General features: G+C 41.3%; 1 protein-coding gene across 1 annotated transcript; it reads right to left on the reverse strand.

The window, feature by feature from the left end:
* Positions 1-9,157: 9,157 nt before the first annotated feature.
* Positions 9,158-11,390, reverse strand: snrpd2 (small nuclear ribonucleoprotein D2 polypeptide). The gene is made up of 3 exons (XM_079731698.1): positions 11,299-11,390; positions 10,599-10,778; positions 9,158-9,572 (listed from the first exon to the last, which is right to left on the reverse strand). Coding segments are annotated over exons 1-3 (357 nt in total). The 5' UTR covers positions 11,301-11,390; the 3' UTR covers positions 9,158-9,397.
* Between the last annotated feature and the right edge of the window lie 2,905 nt (positions 11,391-14,295).

The following is a 14,295-nucleotide window of genomic DNA, read 5'->3' on the forward strand; positions in this document are numbered from 1 at the left end:
AAAAACAGATTTTCAATCCCCGTTCAATTATGGTATATATTTGCAACTGTGTCAAGGCTTTTTTGTGCTGTTCTTTCAATATTTAAATTGTCTCAGTGATGGAACTTTGATGGTCAACATTTCAACACCTTTGTTGTTTTACATTACAAAGATATATAATATATAAGAGAGAGAGAGACAGAGAGAGAGAGAGATAATGTATATATATTTGGTACATTGTCTGCTTTGACAATGTTTGTTTCTCATGCCAATAAAGCTTTGGAATTTGAATTGAGAGAGAGAGAGAGAGAGAGAGATTTTATAAAATGGGAAAAACATCAAATTGAAACTCTTCATGCAGAATTCTGCAAATCAATACTAAAAGTCCAAAGAAAGACGCCAAATAATGCATGCAGAGCAGAATTAGGATGATATCCAATCGTTATTAAAATTCAGGTGAGCCCTAAAATTGCATACCACCTTAAGGAAAGCGACAGCAACACACCCCACAACAAGGCTCTTACACCCAGAAAAGTGTCCCCTTAGCCAGCTTGTCCTGGGAATCTGTCCAACACACCAGCACATCAGGCAAAACCAAATTATAAGAAAACAAAAGGAAAAGTATTTGGCACATTGGAAAGAGTCCACCAAAAACCAAATAAATTGGCATGCTATTTGTCCCTTAACAGAGACTACACCGTGGCAGAATACCTGACCACCCTGACCGACCCAAAACTGAGGAAATCCTTGACCAGATACAGACTCAGCGAACACAGCCTGGCCACCAAGAAGGGATGCCACAGACAGACTTGGCTCCCAACAGAAGACAGACTGTGCTCCCACTACCCACACAACCAACTAGAGACAGAACTGCACTTCCTGACTTCCTGCCAGTCATACGAAGACATCAGTAATACACACTTTGCACACTCCACGGATTACAAAGGCATGCAAGGACTTCAAAGAAACTCCAGATGCTCACAAACTGCCATACCTGTTGGGAGAAATACAACAATGTGCGAACGCAGCAGCGGCAAGATTCGTAACCTGTTGTGATGAGAGAAGGACCTCACCATCGACTCATCCCCCTGGACTCACTCTTCACACAATAATTGCACTAATGCACACATCCTCCATAATGTAAATACTGTGTATTTAGAGTGTATCTTATCTGTTCATACGAGATACTGCAATTTTGGTCATTTTAAAATATCGCACATTTTACTTTTTATAGTACTTTTAATGTATAACATTTGATATGTATAGATATTATGTATCTAACGGTTTATACTTATTATATTCTATGTTATAATATATACCTTACCTTTTTACTTTTTATTTTATAACGCTGTTTATTTTATTGTTCACCTGCTTTGGCAATGCAAATGTATAATTCTCATGCCAATAAAGTTTTTTTGAATTGAATTGAATTGAGAGAGAGAGAGAGAGAGAGAGAGAGAGAGAGAGAGAGAGAGAGAGAGAGAGAGAGAGAGAAAGATTGTAATGCTCGTAGCAGAGTTTAAAATAAAACATTTAAAACGGAAGGCAATCGTAAAAACGACACGGAACGATATAAATACATAAAGGAATCTAATAGTATGTACAAGTCCACCCTCTACTAGGGTAGATAAGCTGTTTCACATGTCGGGTGGCTTCCACTAACTGCCACTAGATGGCAGTATATAATCGATGATTTATAATGCCCAAGATAGCGCTGTTCCGACGTTGTTTTTGAATCGTTAAGCAAACATAAAAGAAACGATGAAAATAAAAATAAGCAGTTATACATTAAATATTAAGAAATTATACGTTTACCTATTTATTTTATCAAAACAGCACACTCAGATCAGAATCACAGTTGCAAAGACCAAACATAAGGAAACTAATTCAACTCGACCCTGGAGATGCTTTCACAACGTTGTGTGCTACTAAATAGTCTGGTTCTCAAACTCTGTTTCGCGTGCGCTATTTAGTGGTACGCCGGGGAACATCCAAAGAAAAAGAAGGTAATATATAATTTATTAAACTTAATATCAAAACACAAGAACGAATTGAACTAGAAAATGCATTTCCTGCAGAAAATGCGGTGAGTGCTGTAGTACAAAGTGAGGTTGAAAATATTTTTTAATAAAGCCACATAGATTAAGACATACAGAAACGTTGAATGGCTTAAATCAAGTGAAGGGATTTGAACAAAAGTTCAAAAATCTAAATGGTGTAAACAATGTAAACAAGCTCACCATTTAAGAACAAGTAAATGGCTGGAAACAAATAAAGTGACAGCTGAATGAAAAGCGCAAAGCATTGCTAAAAATGCAGAAATGTAAAAGTTCAAATGTATTGCCCTGCACTGCTGGTGTGTGTGTGTGTGTGTGTGTGTGTGTGTGTGTGTGTGTGTGTGTGTGTGTGTGTGTGTGTGTGTGTGTGTGTGTGTGTGTGTGTGTGTGTGCGTGTGTGTGTGTGTGTGTCTTTAAGAGAATAGCGAGCCGGTGCGTGATTAAAAGTAGTAGTAGAGTGGTAAAAAACAGCACAATCTGGCAACGCTGCCTGAACTTCCTCCAAAAGTAGCCCAATCCGGCAAGAAAAACCGCCCAATCTGGCAACACTGCTGAACGTCCTCACGCTCCACCGTCAACGTAAATCAATGAGACCAACTGAAAACGAAGCCGGTATGAAACTAAAACTGTGATTCTGAATAAAGTTGAAATGACATCGAAATTTGACAAAGTTGCGATGTCTTAGTAATTTAAGTGTCAGGATGGGCAGACGGCTTCAATGGGACCAACTGTAGAATATGACGGTTTGAAACTAAAACTGTGATTCTGAAGAAAGTTTAAATGATATCGAAATTCCGTTTGAATATTATTGAAGATACAATTGTGTAGGTTTAAATGGTTTGAACGAAGATAAACGGTTAAAAAATGATTTAGTTACGTCTTAAACAGTTTGAAGTACCAGAGGACGTATCTGCCGTCCTCCCATTGACTCCAATGTTAAAAAAGATAATATTTTAAAAGTAGAATATCTTAAAAAGTATAAAATATTTTAAAAATCTGAAAAGAAGCGCGCGATTCCAAGCTATTCTGAATATTTTAAAATTTGAATGGAGTCTCTAGGTGAAAAATCGAGGAAGGAGATAGGTCCCAAAGTTTACAGAGAAAGAAAGAAAGAATACAATTTATGAAGAACAATAGTTGAGCGCTGCATGCAGCACTCACCTAATTACATTAACTAGCCTGGCTCCGCCCGCCTAAGTACTTCCGCTCAATTTTAATTTCCCTTCAGTACTAGGGCTGTGTCTCAATTCAGGGGACGCATCCTTCGAAGGACGCGGTCTATGAAGGTGTGGCCTTCGTAGACCGTGAAGGCCAGACCGAAGGCCGAACGAACGTTTTTAAATGAGACGGTCTGCCCTACGGAGCATTTCAAGTTTGCGTAACAAGCCGTTCAGCCATCACGTTCTGATTCTGATTCTGATTCGGTTATATAATAATTATCTAAAATATAACGTTAATTAGTTTAACGTTATATGGCTCGTGTTAATGAAATTGAACTTTGACAATAAAGATACAAATTTAAAATAGTCCCAACTTTGTTTTAATATAGAAAAAATGTTTTTACATAGTGTTGTCATTGAATATGTAATTTGCTGCAATTGCCGCTTCCGCTCTCTCTGACGCCATTTCTGAAAAAATCCAACACGCAATGTCTGAGTATGTTAGTGGGTTTTCTGTCCAAATTTGTGTGTCCAATCAGCGAACAGAGGGAGTGGCTGAGAACAATGACGTTAAAGTGAGCTCTCGTTGACGGACATCTTCCCGCACGGTGTTTGGTTTGTTTACAACCTGGGTGCAACGTGTTTCCCGGCCAAACGTTAGTGATTGGTTATGGCAGCTCGAATAGTTTTAAACTTCAACAGACACCTGCCTTCAAGTGAGTGAACGTTAGTCAATTGAGTAGGTCCAGACTCTCCATGAGATCATTCAAATGGGGTTTAAAATAAGTTAAAGGAATAAATGTGCCTCCTGCGGAAACTGTGCATTGCTGAATAGGGCCGGCCGACACTACTGTATTTTGTAATGTTGTATAACATCGGTCATGGTTGTGCTACTCGGGGAGAGAAATATTTTCTGAGGTGGTGTGCCGTATAAAAAGTTTTAGAACCACTGGTCTACGATGTTTGTCTCGTCACATCAGTGCATGCATCATTTATTCTCCAATAGAACCAGATACCCCATCCTATCCTATGTCTGCTTGGTGTACTTGATCTTTTCTGTTTAGCCCTCAATGCACTTGTCCTTGAAGCATTGCACTATGTAGTTCATTATCACACAAGAGATGAGTGTGAGGGGTAAGTGGCTTGTGTTCACAGAGCCGATACCTTTTACTCACTTCACCTGACCTCCCAGCTCTGCCCCCGGACCACCACCACCACAGACCTACGGCCGCTCTGGTTACCGGGACCGATCGATGGGTGTGAACCGCGCGTGAAGCTGAGGGTATCGCGTTGCTCAGAGGGTCTCGTATAGATGAATGGACGATCGCTATCATAATCGCACTTCCCCTCTTATCGCACCCTCTGCCCCTTGCCTGCTGAATAAAACATCTCCCTTCCTGCCACGGATCACCCTCCCCCAAATCTGGGGGGAGATGGCCCCTCCAAAGGATCTTTCTTCAGCGGGTGAAGAAACATGAGAAACAGGCTATGCATGACACATTGGGGGCCGCAATTCAAAAATGATAGAAAGGCGAGGCTCAATAATCATGTTGGTAAATCTACATTTAGCTTTGCATATAAGTCCACATATAAATGTCTCTAGATGGTCTTGTCTCATACCCACCTTTTTGCTTAATAAAACCCTGTTTTCAAATAGAAACCTGGCAGTGAGGCCTGGCAAGATACGACATCAATCACTAGGGACATCTGACAGTTTCCCGGTTCAGGCAACTTGATATATTCCTCCCAAACATGCAAGAGATATCAGGAATTGCCGTAAGCAATACAAAGTACTTTTACAGTTCACCAGACAACGTGATTGCCAACAGGCTGATCAATGTTGTATGGTCCCAATTTGGACGCTGTTGTTTAGTGAATCAAAGTTTAGATCTGATTTGTTGGCTTCCTTACTCGTGCCAACTGTATTGTTTAATTCTGAAACACAATACCGCTGCCACTCAAACAGGACAGACATGGCATGTTTGTTTATAGCCGAGGTTGTGAGATTAACCAATGATGGCTAATAATGAAATAAGAGTTTAGTAGGCCAACTTCCGATGCGGTAAGTTTGTTGGAAGACTCCTTATGCAGCGTTTCTGTCAGCGAGTGCACTTCGGCCCAGTACGCCTTGGCCAAGTAGTGAAGGTGTGGTTTGGCCCAGCTCAGTTACGGCTCGCGTTTCCACCGCCGACAGTGCCTTACGGTAGGGCGGGGTTTATGCCGGATGGCGACAGCTACATTATCGTCCAAGAAGGACGTCAAACTTTTGCGCAACATTTTCTTCAATAAACTAAGCTTTCGCCGTTGTCCATAAATACCTCGCGGATACTGTGTTTGTTATTAGGCGTGTTTCAGATCGTCTGCATATGCGCACATGCCTGCACAACACTTTAGAACATCTGCCGGAAATAGTCAGAAACACGTCAAGTTCCCTGCACTTCTCGTAGTTCGAAAAAGCATAGTTTTGGAGAGGGCACGCCTCTTTGAAAGGATTTACGTCACTCCAACCAACCAGGGCAACGTTTTGATATCTTGAGCGGAGTTTCTTATTTGCGCATTTATTTAAGACCATATGCCCAGAAATGCAGATGGAGGGAGCTCCTGTGAGTTTTTAAAGTCATGTGACACGTCACATAGGGAAGTTATGGTGAGTTCACATCGCTGGAAATTATGGGGAATACATTTTTGCGACGTCGGAAAGTTCGCGTGAACGACACCTCATGACGCTGTTATGATTCTACTTCCGTTCGGCAACTCGGGCCAAATTTTGATAACAGATGGTGTGTTCCTCAATCCTCCGACGCCAGACTTCTGAGTCGAAAGTCGAAGATCTCCCAGCTTTCTTGCAGCATTTCTCGGATGCACACCCTATTTTTGTCTTCAACTTTTGGAAATCTGGCTGCGCCCGTTAAGAGATTTTTTTTTGTATTTGTACCACATTGGTCATTTTAATGTCATTTTTAAATGCTCTTACACACTTGATTACATTGCTACTTTATTCTGGTCACCAATTTATACATTGCATGGTCTTGCTGTGCATGCAATACAATGTAAAGTTGTGTTGTTTGTTTTCGGGCTGGATTGCTAAAGAGGCTAATGTAGCTAACAATAACTCGGAAGGCTGGCGTCCGAGGATTCAGGAACACACCAAGAGTTGCCCAGTTGGTGACGTATGGTTTACGCGCATGAACATGGCAAAACATTTAGGTTTACTCAATATAAAAGAATCAACCATCATATCACATACTTTACTATTGATTGACGTTGTAACGTCTGTTGGCATGACTTTGCTCAGTTGTAAACGTTGTGTACTGGTAAACCAGCTCTAGATAAGGGCAAGTTTTGCCTTCCATACAGTGGCAATACTGTGTATGTGCTTCTCATAAATAAAAGCAAAAGGATAGTAGGTCATAGGTATCAAGGAAATAAAGGCATGCAAACTTAAAACTGATCCTAAGTTCTGTTTAGTTCTGACTTTTTATCGGATAAAAAACCCCTGCTGCGAAGAACTTTTAGATTCCCAACCGGCTGTTTCCCAAGTGCATATGAACGGTCGCTGTCGGGAACACGCGTAAGTGTGAGCGTCATCACTGGCGAGCCCTCTCGTTATCACCAAGAGAGTGAATGCGCCTTTATCACCAGCATTTGTGACGTTTTGAACCCAGAATGCATTATGTTATGCGAGGCAACGCAACGCATGCTTGATCTGAAACTCGCCTAATGCCGCCTTCAAATTGGTCTGAGTTTCTGGGAGGTTTGGACCTTAAGCTCGGAGGAAAGCGCTTTGAACACTCTGTTGGGTCAGAGTTTTCGCTCAGAGTTTCGTGCGGAAGTAAAGCTACCCGAGTTCTCCGAGATCCCGTCACAACAATGGCTGCCCATTTCATTGGTAGACCAAAGTGAACTTTCAGCAAGCACTAAGAACTTAACACCCATTCTAACATTTGCATTACGATACATTATAGCTTACAATTATAAACATCACCTGATAAATTCTCGCTCATGTTCAACCATTGCAAGCAGTTCTGATAACTGATTCAGCAAGGAAGAGCAAAGAGGTCCCTGCGGGCATTATACTCATACTTGTTATAAAATGTAGTCTCACGAACAATCCGTTTTTCCGGTTTTATGTCAGAACCTACGAACTTCTGAGGGGCGTTTCCTGAACACTCTTATTTCGGAAGAAGGGAAGGTTGACGTAAAGACACGTAAGAGCTTCCGAACCTCCGAGCTGCTTGAAGGCGGCATAATATCCCCCTGTCGCACGGATGTGATGATTCGGTCGACCAATCAACGGACCGCGTGAGTAGCTCGAACTTGTTGGCATCCTTTCAGACGTATCAGTACCCAACGGAGGAGTACTGCGAGATGAGTACAGCTCATCACGGCTCAGTCCGGACAACGCCCACTTTTGGCAGTGGAAATGTGAACCGTACCGCACCTTTACATAGTGAAACGACCCGAACCCACCTGTTGAAATGCGCCATTATGCCTAGTTTCCACTGAGCGGCGGTTCGGTTCGGTGGGTTTGGTGGAGTAGTTAAGGTGCGGTTTAGCCCAGCTCAGTTACGGATCGCGTTTCCACCGGTATGGCAGGGTTTAATGATGCCTTCAAAACAGTCTGAGTTTCCGGGAATTTCAGAGATCGGAGGAAATCGCCTTGAACACTTTAGGTCGGAGATTTCCCTCAGAACTTTGTGCGGAAGTAGAGCAACCCGAGCCTCCGAGTTGACGTCACAACAATGGCTTCCTATTTCATTGATAGACTAAAGTGAACTTGCAGCAAGCACTACGAGGCGAACTTAACACCCATTCTAACATTTGCATTACAATACATTATAAATTACAATTATAAACATAACCTGATAAATTCTAGCTCATGTTCAACCATCGTAAGCAGTTCTAATATCTGATTCAGCAAAGAAGCGTGAAGAGGCCCCTGCGGGCATCCATACTTGTTGTTATGAAGTCTAGTCTCACGAACGATGTTTTTTCGGTTTTATGTCATAGCCTACGAATGATTACTGAATACTCTTAAGCCCCATCCATTGCGAAACCGCATCGAGCTGTAGAAACGCTGTATTAAATATTCAAGGCGCTGATTCTCCACTAAAAAAGTGGAGCGCATCAAGCCTGCACGCATATAGCCAGCGCGCTGTATACAAACATTCAGTCACGAGGAGATTCAACCTTTTAAATTGAGCAGAAATACTTTTTAATGTACAGTTAGCAATTCAATTTATCAAGGGGCTTTATTTAAAGGTACAAAAAGAATACAAATAAAATAATAAATAAAAAATTCAACGCAGTCCCCCAGCTGGTGGGGGGCTAATGATGTCATTGTTTGCGTTTCAGGCGTCCACACGAATCCTAACACGAAACCGCATAGGTCCGGATAGATTTGAAACCACCTCCGAGGGTGGTTTCAGAAATGTGCGGTTTCGGGCACTGGGTTCGCCGGCTCCGTCTGGACGGTCGGCCGAAACGCACAAGACTTCTGCGGCTTCACCAAAAAATCGTCTCCGTGTGGACGGGGCTTAGTGTTCAAGACAATTAACAGAGTGTTCAGGAGGGCAAGGGTGTGATGAGTGGCACCATGAGATGGAGGGAGCGGGGTGTGAAGTAACAGTCAGCACATCTGCTCTCATCAATAATGCAGATGGCCTTTAAACGGCAGTTTGTCGCCTATTGAGCACTGCTCGCTGAAATCCACCCCGACAACAAAGATGTGTGGGGGAAGAGTAAAAGGATGACACTGGAATAGGAGGAGGTGAAGGGCTGACAGGAGTGTGGGAGTAAGTGAATTTGTATTTTATAGTTAACACCATGAAGTAAAGCTAAGTGCTGGCTGGGAATCTTGACTAAGGGGTTTAAGGAATATGAGAATGTCAGCCTGACTTTCTGAAAAGCATACAAAGGCTATGGTTGAGAAAATATATTCAAAGTTCAACTGACTTGGTTTTATCATTTTATTATCAAAATGAAAAAAGGGACAGAGAAATAACACCCCACAAAAAAACTAAATCAGGTCATCATGTTAATCAGTATTCAGAGAAAATGTCTCAGTCTTTTTTGTACAATGACAACTAGGTTGTTCATACATAACAAAAAAACCATTCCAACAACAATTGACTGTCAAGACCTAAACAGCTTCTTTGACTGGAGACAACATTAGAGAAAAAAGACCAAAAAGCTAAATGTTTATTTCCCTGTGATGAGCGGGTTCCTCAGCACAACGATGACAGAGTCTCCCCGGAGGAACATCTTGGAGATGTATCGGTCCTTATTTACAGGTTTAGACTTCTTCTTCCCTTTGCCACTCTTGGGGACTTCCGTCCACATCTCCTTCACGTTCTCCAACACCATGTTACAGTGTCTGAAAAAAGAGGCAAAAGCATAGAAAACATGTTTATTGCAAAAATCCCAACTTCTAGGACTTGATCTAAAAACACTGCTCAACCTCTCGAAGAACCAGTTATCACTCCCATTAACAAACACCACCACCACTACCACCACGTCCCTTACTGAACCCACTGGTTCATTTGAGTGGGTCACAACCAAGTCACTGACAGCCTCCTCTCAGCCATTGGTAATTTTAGTTAAGCGTTACAGATTCTTAGATGCATAAAAAAAAAGAGATGCGTGTCATGAAGCATAAAATTGCCAAGACGTTGTTCAGAAGAGTCTCAACAGACATACCACTCAGAACATACAAACAGAGCTGTAACCCTACTTCTTCTGCAGCCTCCTCTGCTGGTTCTACCATGTGGGTCTAGTGAACATGAACACACCCTGCAGTGGGATTTCATCACCATAATCTGTATACATTCACTTCTTAGTTATTTATGCAGTTTCACTTAGTGTATAATGGATTCCGTTCCATCTGATGGTGGTATGGTATCATTGGCTTGAGGAGTGCACCTATGATTCTTTTAACACTGACTACACCTGTTGAATTGGCTACTAAAACAGACAGTAACACATTAGTGGGTGATGGGATAGGAAAGAGGTGACCAAGGGAAATGCGAGGGGTAGAGATGGTCATACACAAATATGATTAAAGTGATTGATGAATTTGTAGTAATAAACATTAGTAAATAATTGTTAAAAATAAATGGGTTCAAGTTTTTTTTTTTCATTCTGAGGCAGGGCTAACAGCCCCTTCCTTTTAGCTTCAATAAGCGGAGGACAGCTGTGTAGCGTCAACAGTTAAACAGCAGGTTCATGAAAAAGTAGGGGTTCATCTACCGAAACCCAATCTCAAGTGGTGCCCAGTTCATCTTTAAACACAGATGGATTGTACTTATTTTTATTAATGCAGGTGATTATGATACCTGCCAAAGGCTTTGACTCTTCTTTAAACACAGATGGATTAACTTTTATTAATGCAGGTGATTGATACCTGTCAAAGGCTTTGACTCTTCCCAGAAGCTTCTTGTTGTTGCGGCAGTTGATAAGGACCTGTGTGTTGTTCTTGACCGACTGTGTGAGCACGGACAAGGGGCCCGTGTTGAACTCCTCCTCCTCCCTCTTCTGGAGCTCCTCTGGAGTCATCTCCGACTTGGGCTTGGTTAATAGACTCCTGGGATTTAACACCACATAACAACAAAGTCCACATACATGTATGGAACAGGCAGGATCAACAACAGTGCAAGATATCTTAGTATCTTATATTAAAGAAGACTTGAATAACCCCTTTGCCTGATTTTTTTAAATCTGTTCTTTAACACCACCCTGTAGTGGAACGAACACACACACACACACACACACACACACACACACACACACACACACACACACACACACACACACACACACACACACACACTCCTCTTGAAAGTAAATTACTATAAATTCCGAACGACCCTATGTGGAGTCTGCCTCCAAGCGTACACACAATCATCCGTTACGATGTGGTGCTATGGTCTGTATATAATCGTTTCATTCATTAATACTCGTCCTAATGCTAGGCTAGCCACCAGGCTACATGCTAGCAGTGAATCATTTCTGTTTAAGGTGGTAGCTAGGAGCTACAATTCAATAGCATTTCATTATAGTTTTTTAACTGTTTCAAAAACACGGCTATGATATATTACACTTACATTTTTAGGGCGTAAAAACAATTTGAGGTCCTTTCCACCGGCTTCTTGTTTTCTCAACGAACAACCAACGACTCGTGCTGCTTTGACTACTTCCGGGTCTTGATATGGGAAAGCTCTCCAACCAAAACCGGGTCAGCAACAGTGCTGCTAGATTTCCCGCCAAATCGGGCAACACTGGCTGCCTGCAGCAAGCTTCCACATATGTGTTTTCCGACCTATCCCAGAGGTTAAATTGCAAAGCTAAATATAGGTATTAGATGCACTATGATAATGTAGCCTTGCGAAGCGTACAGTGTAAGTTCTTGATTGTATATAACACAAAATCCCACTACATTTACACACACACACACACACACACACACACACACACACACACACACACACACACACGTACACACATATGTATGAAAAACAATTATGTTGTATTTATAAAAATAAGTATAACGTTTTCATAGCCTAAGGACAATAAATGCCTTAGATGCTTGCTTGGGGATCAAATGGGTCGTTTTTTATTCTTTGAGTCAAAAAGAATGATGGAGAGGTGTGTGAGGAACCAGAGACGTGCAACATTTTTTTCCTCAATGAAGCATTGAGGGATTGGCTTTCTGGTTGGAGACAGACTGACGCCTAGGGCTGCACAACCCACTCACCTTATTTCACATGGTGGCAAGCGTACCTGTGGAGATCACTTACAAGAACATACATTCATCCTGTATATGCTCCTGAGAGAAAACAGTGTTCAGGACTCATTTCCAGAGAAAGGCTAACTTTAGAAAGTTATCTTAAGATTGTGTAGATCATGAACCTTAAAATGCTTAAAATCATGTTTAACAGAAAACCCATTATTTTATCAAAGCCATTGTATTCAGAGGCCTGTTAAAGTGGCGACTTACGCTCATATTTTGACAAATTCACATTAACTGCACACACTTTACAGGATCGTTTTTTATTTGGAAAAAATAAGCAAAAATGATGCGCATAGAGGAAAATACACACCTCGATTTTCTAATATACACATGGGCCTATAGCATACATAACAACAGAACAACACAAATAATTTAGTACAATATAATAGGCCTATATAGCCATGATAAATGTTTACAGTACATTGAAGAAATAAGTATGTTTTCATCAGTTTTCCAGACTGTATGTGGGATATAGTCACCCCATTTCAAGTCAAGGATCCCTGTGTTGCATGTCCAGATGTCGCTCCTTCGCCCCACTCTTCTACTACACGTTCTGCTGGACTGCGGAGGCTCCAGGGCTGTGGGGATATTAGTCCATGTCAAATCAAGAAAGTTATTTATTATGCCAACAACAGTATCCCATTACACTAACCCAGGACACAAAACTTGATCCAGACCTGTTGATTCACAACTCGGTTCGCCTGAACTCCAAGTGGTACAGCCACAATTACTCATGCAGGGGAAGAAAATGCTCTATCTTTCTATCTATCTAGACCTTGAGTTTGCCAACACACACTGCTGCTGGTTACCCGATGCCTGCCGTCTTGTTTAACCACAGGCGACTGTGAATGTGAGTGAGGTAGAAGACGTTGATGGCTGACAGACTGAAACCTTTTCATGAAAGACTCTTTTGTTTAAAAGAGGCGCCCCTTCCACCGACAAAAACAGAAAAAAATTGAATCTGTGTTACACAGACAAACACAGACTCATAATCTGTTCTCTCATCACACGTCTGATTTTATTGACACATATGACACCATCAGGCAGACAAACGTTGTGTATCATTGTTATAATGCTGCATCTCAGTCCGCATTGATGTTGTTGCACTGATGAGTGGAATGTGAACTGTGGATGATCCCTGACATTAGAATACTACTGCAAATAGTTAAGCAGAAACAAAAGATAACTTCCTTGTTCCCATACCTCCTATTTTGTGTCTTCAAAATACCGTCAGAGACTCGTTTCCTCTTGGACTTTGACATTTGCAGCACATAGGTTAGACGAGAGAATAGGCATTTGGTCATTTGATTCATATTACAGGTTCATTATTGGGGCTATTATTTGCTTTACTTTGCCTTCAGCAATTCGATATCCTTTTCTCTTAATTTGTTTTTTTTTTATTTTTTAAAAAGCACTGGCCTAAGAAGGTTGAGAAATTGCCTAATCCATAGGGTATATCGGAGCCCAAATAATAAACAGCCAATAACAATAAAATACTTCTATCCTCCCTAACATCTAGCCTCTAAATATTCGCTTGAAATTTATTAAAAATAAAGTTCAAACGAATAACAAACTGAAAGCCTGTCGGAGTTGATGATTGCTTTAAAAGAGGGTGATCTTTGACTTTTAATGTTATTCTGTTATTCATAATCACATATAGCTACAAAACAGCTGCATGCGTCAATGCAAGGCAGATACATCAAATAATTTCCTTCCTTCGCAATGATTTATTTACATCTTCTCTAAGAGAGGGCATAGGTCTACAGACATGTAAAATATCATCATAAGAAAATCTAAATGAAACAACAGGAAGCTTTGGTTAAAAAAAAATAAAGTTGGCTTATGTTGCAATATCAATGCAATTACAAACATGGTAATAACAATAATGCCGCCTGATACATTTAACTGACTTATTAGGCCTGCCGAACTGAAATATCCTATAGTATACTGATTAATCTATATAATATAAACAAAAAAAAACATCATATTAGGATTAATACAATTTAAAAAAAGTCCTAGTTTATTTTGGTCAAAAAAGGCATTCAATATTGAAATTAGCTTTTATAACAGGTCAACAGGGAACAGGCCTACCTAGTGATCAGTAAGTGGTTTAGAAAGTGTCTCCATACTTTCTCGATTTGAGCACCATAAACCCTGGCCCTCACATGCAGCGTTCCTCCGCCCCGGGGGTCGGATGGACGTGTTCCTACATCCCCGGGGGTCGGATGGAATGAACGTTTCCTACACCACGGGGGTCGGATGGAGTGGAAGTTTTCCTATACCCCGGGGGTCGGATGGAGTGGACGTGTTC

Source organism: Pollachius pollachius (assembly GCF_949987615.1).
Source record: "Pollachius pollachius genome assembly, chromosome: 3".
NCBI lineage: Eukaryota > Metazoa > Chordata > Actinopteri > Gadiformes > Gadidae > Pollachius > Pollachius pollachius.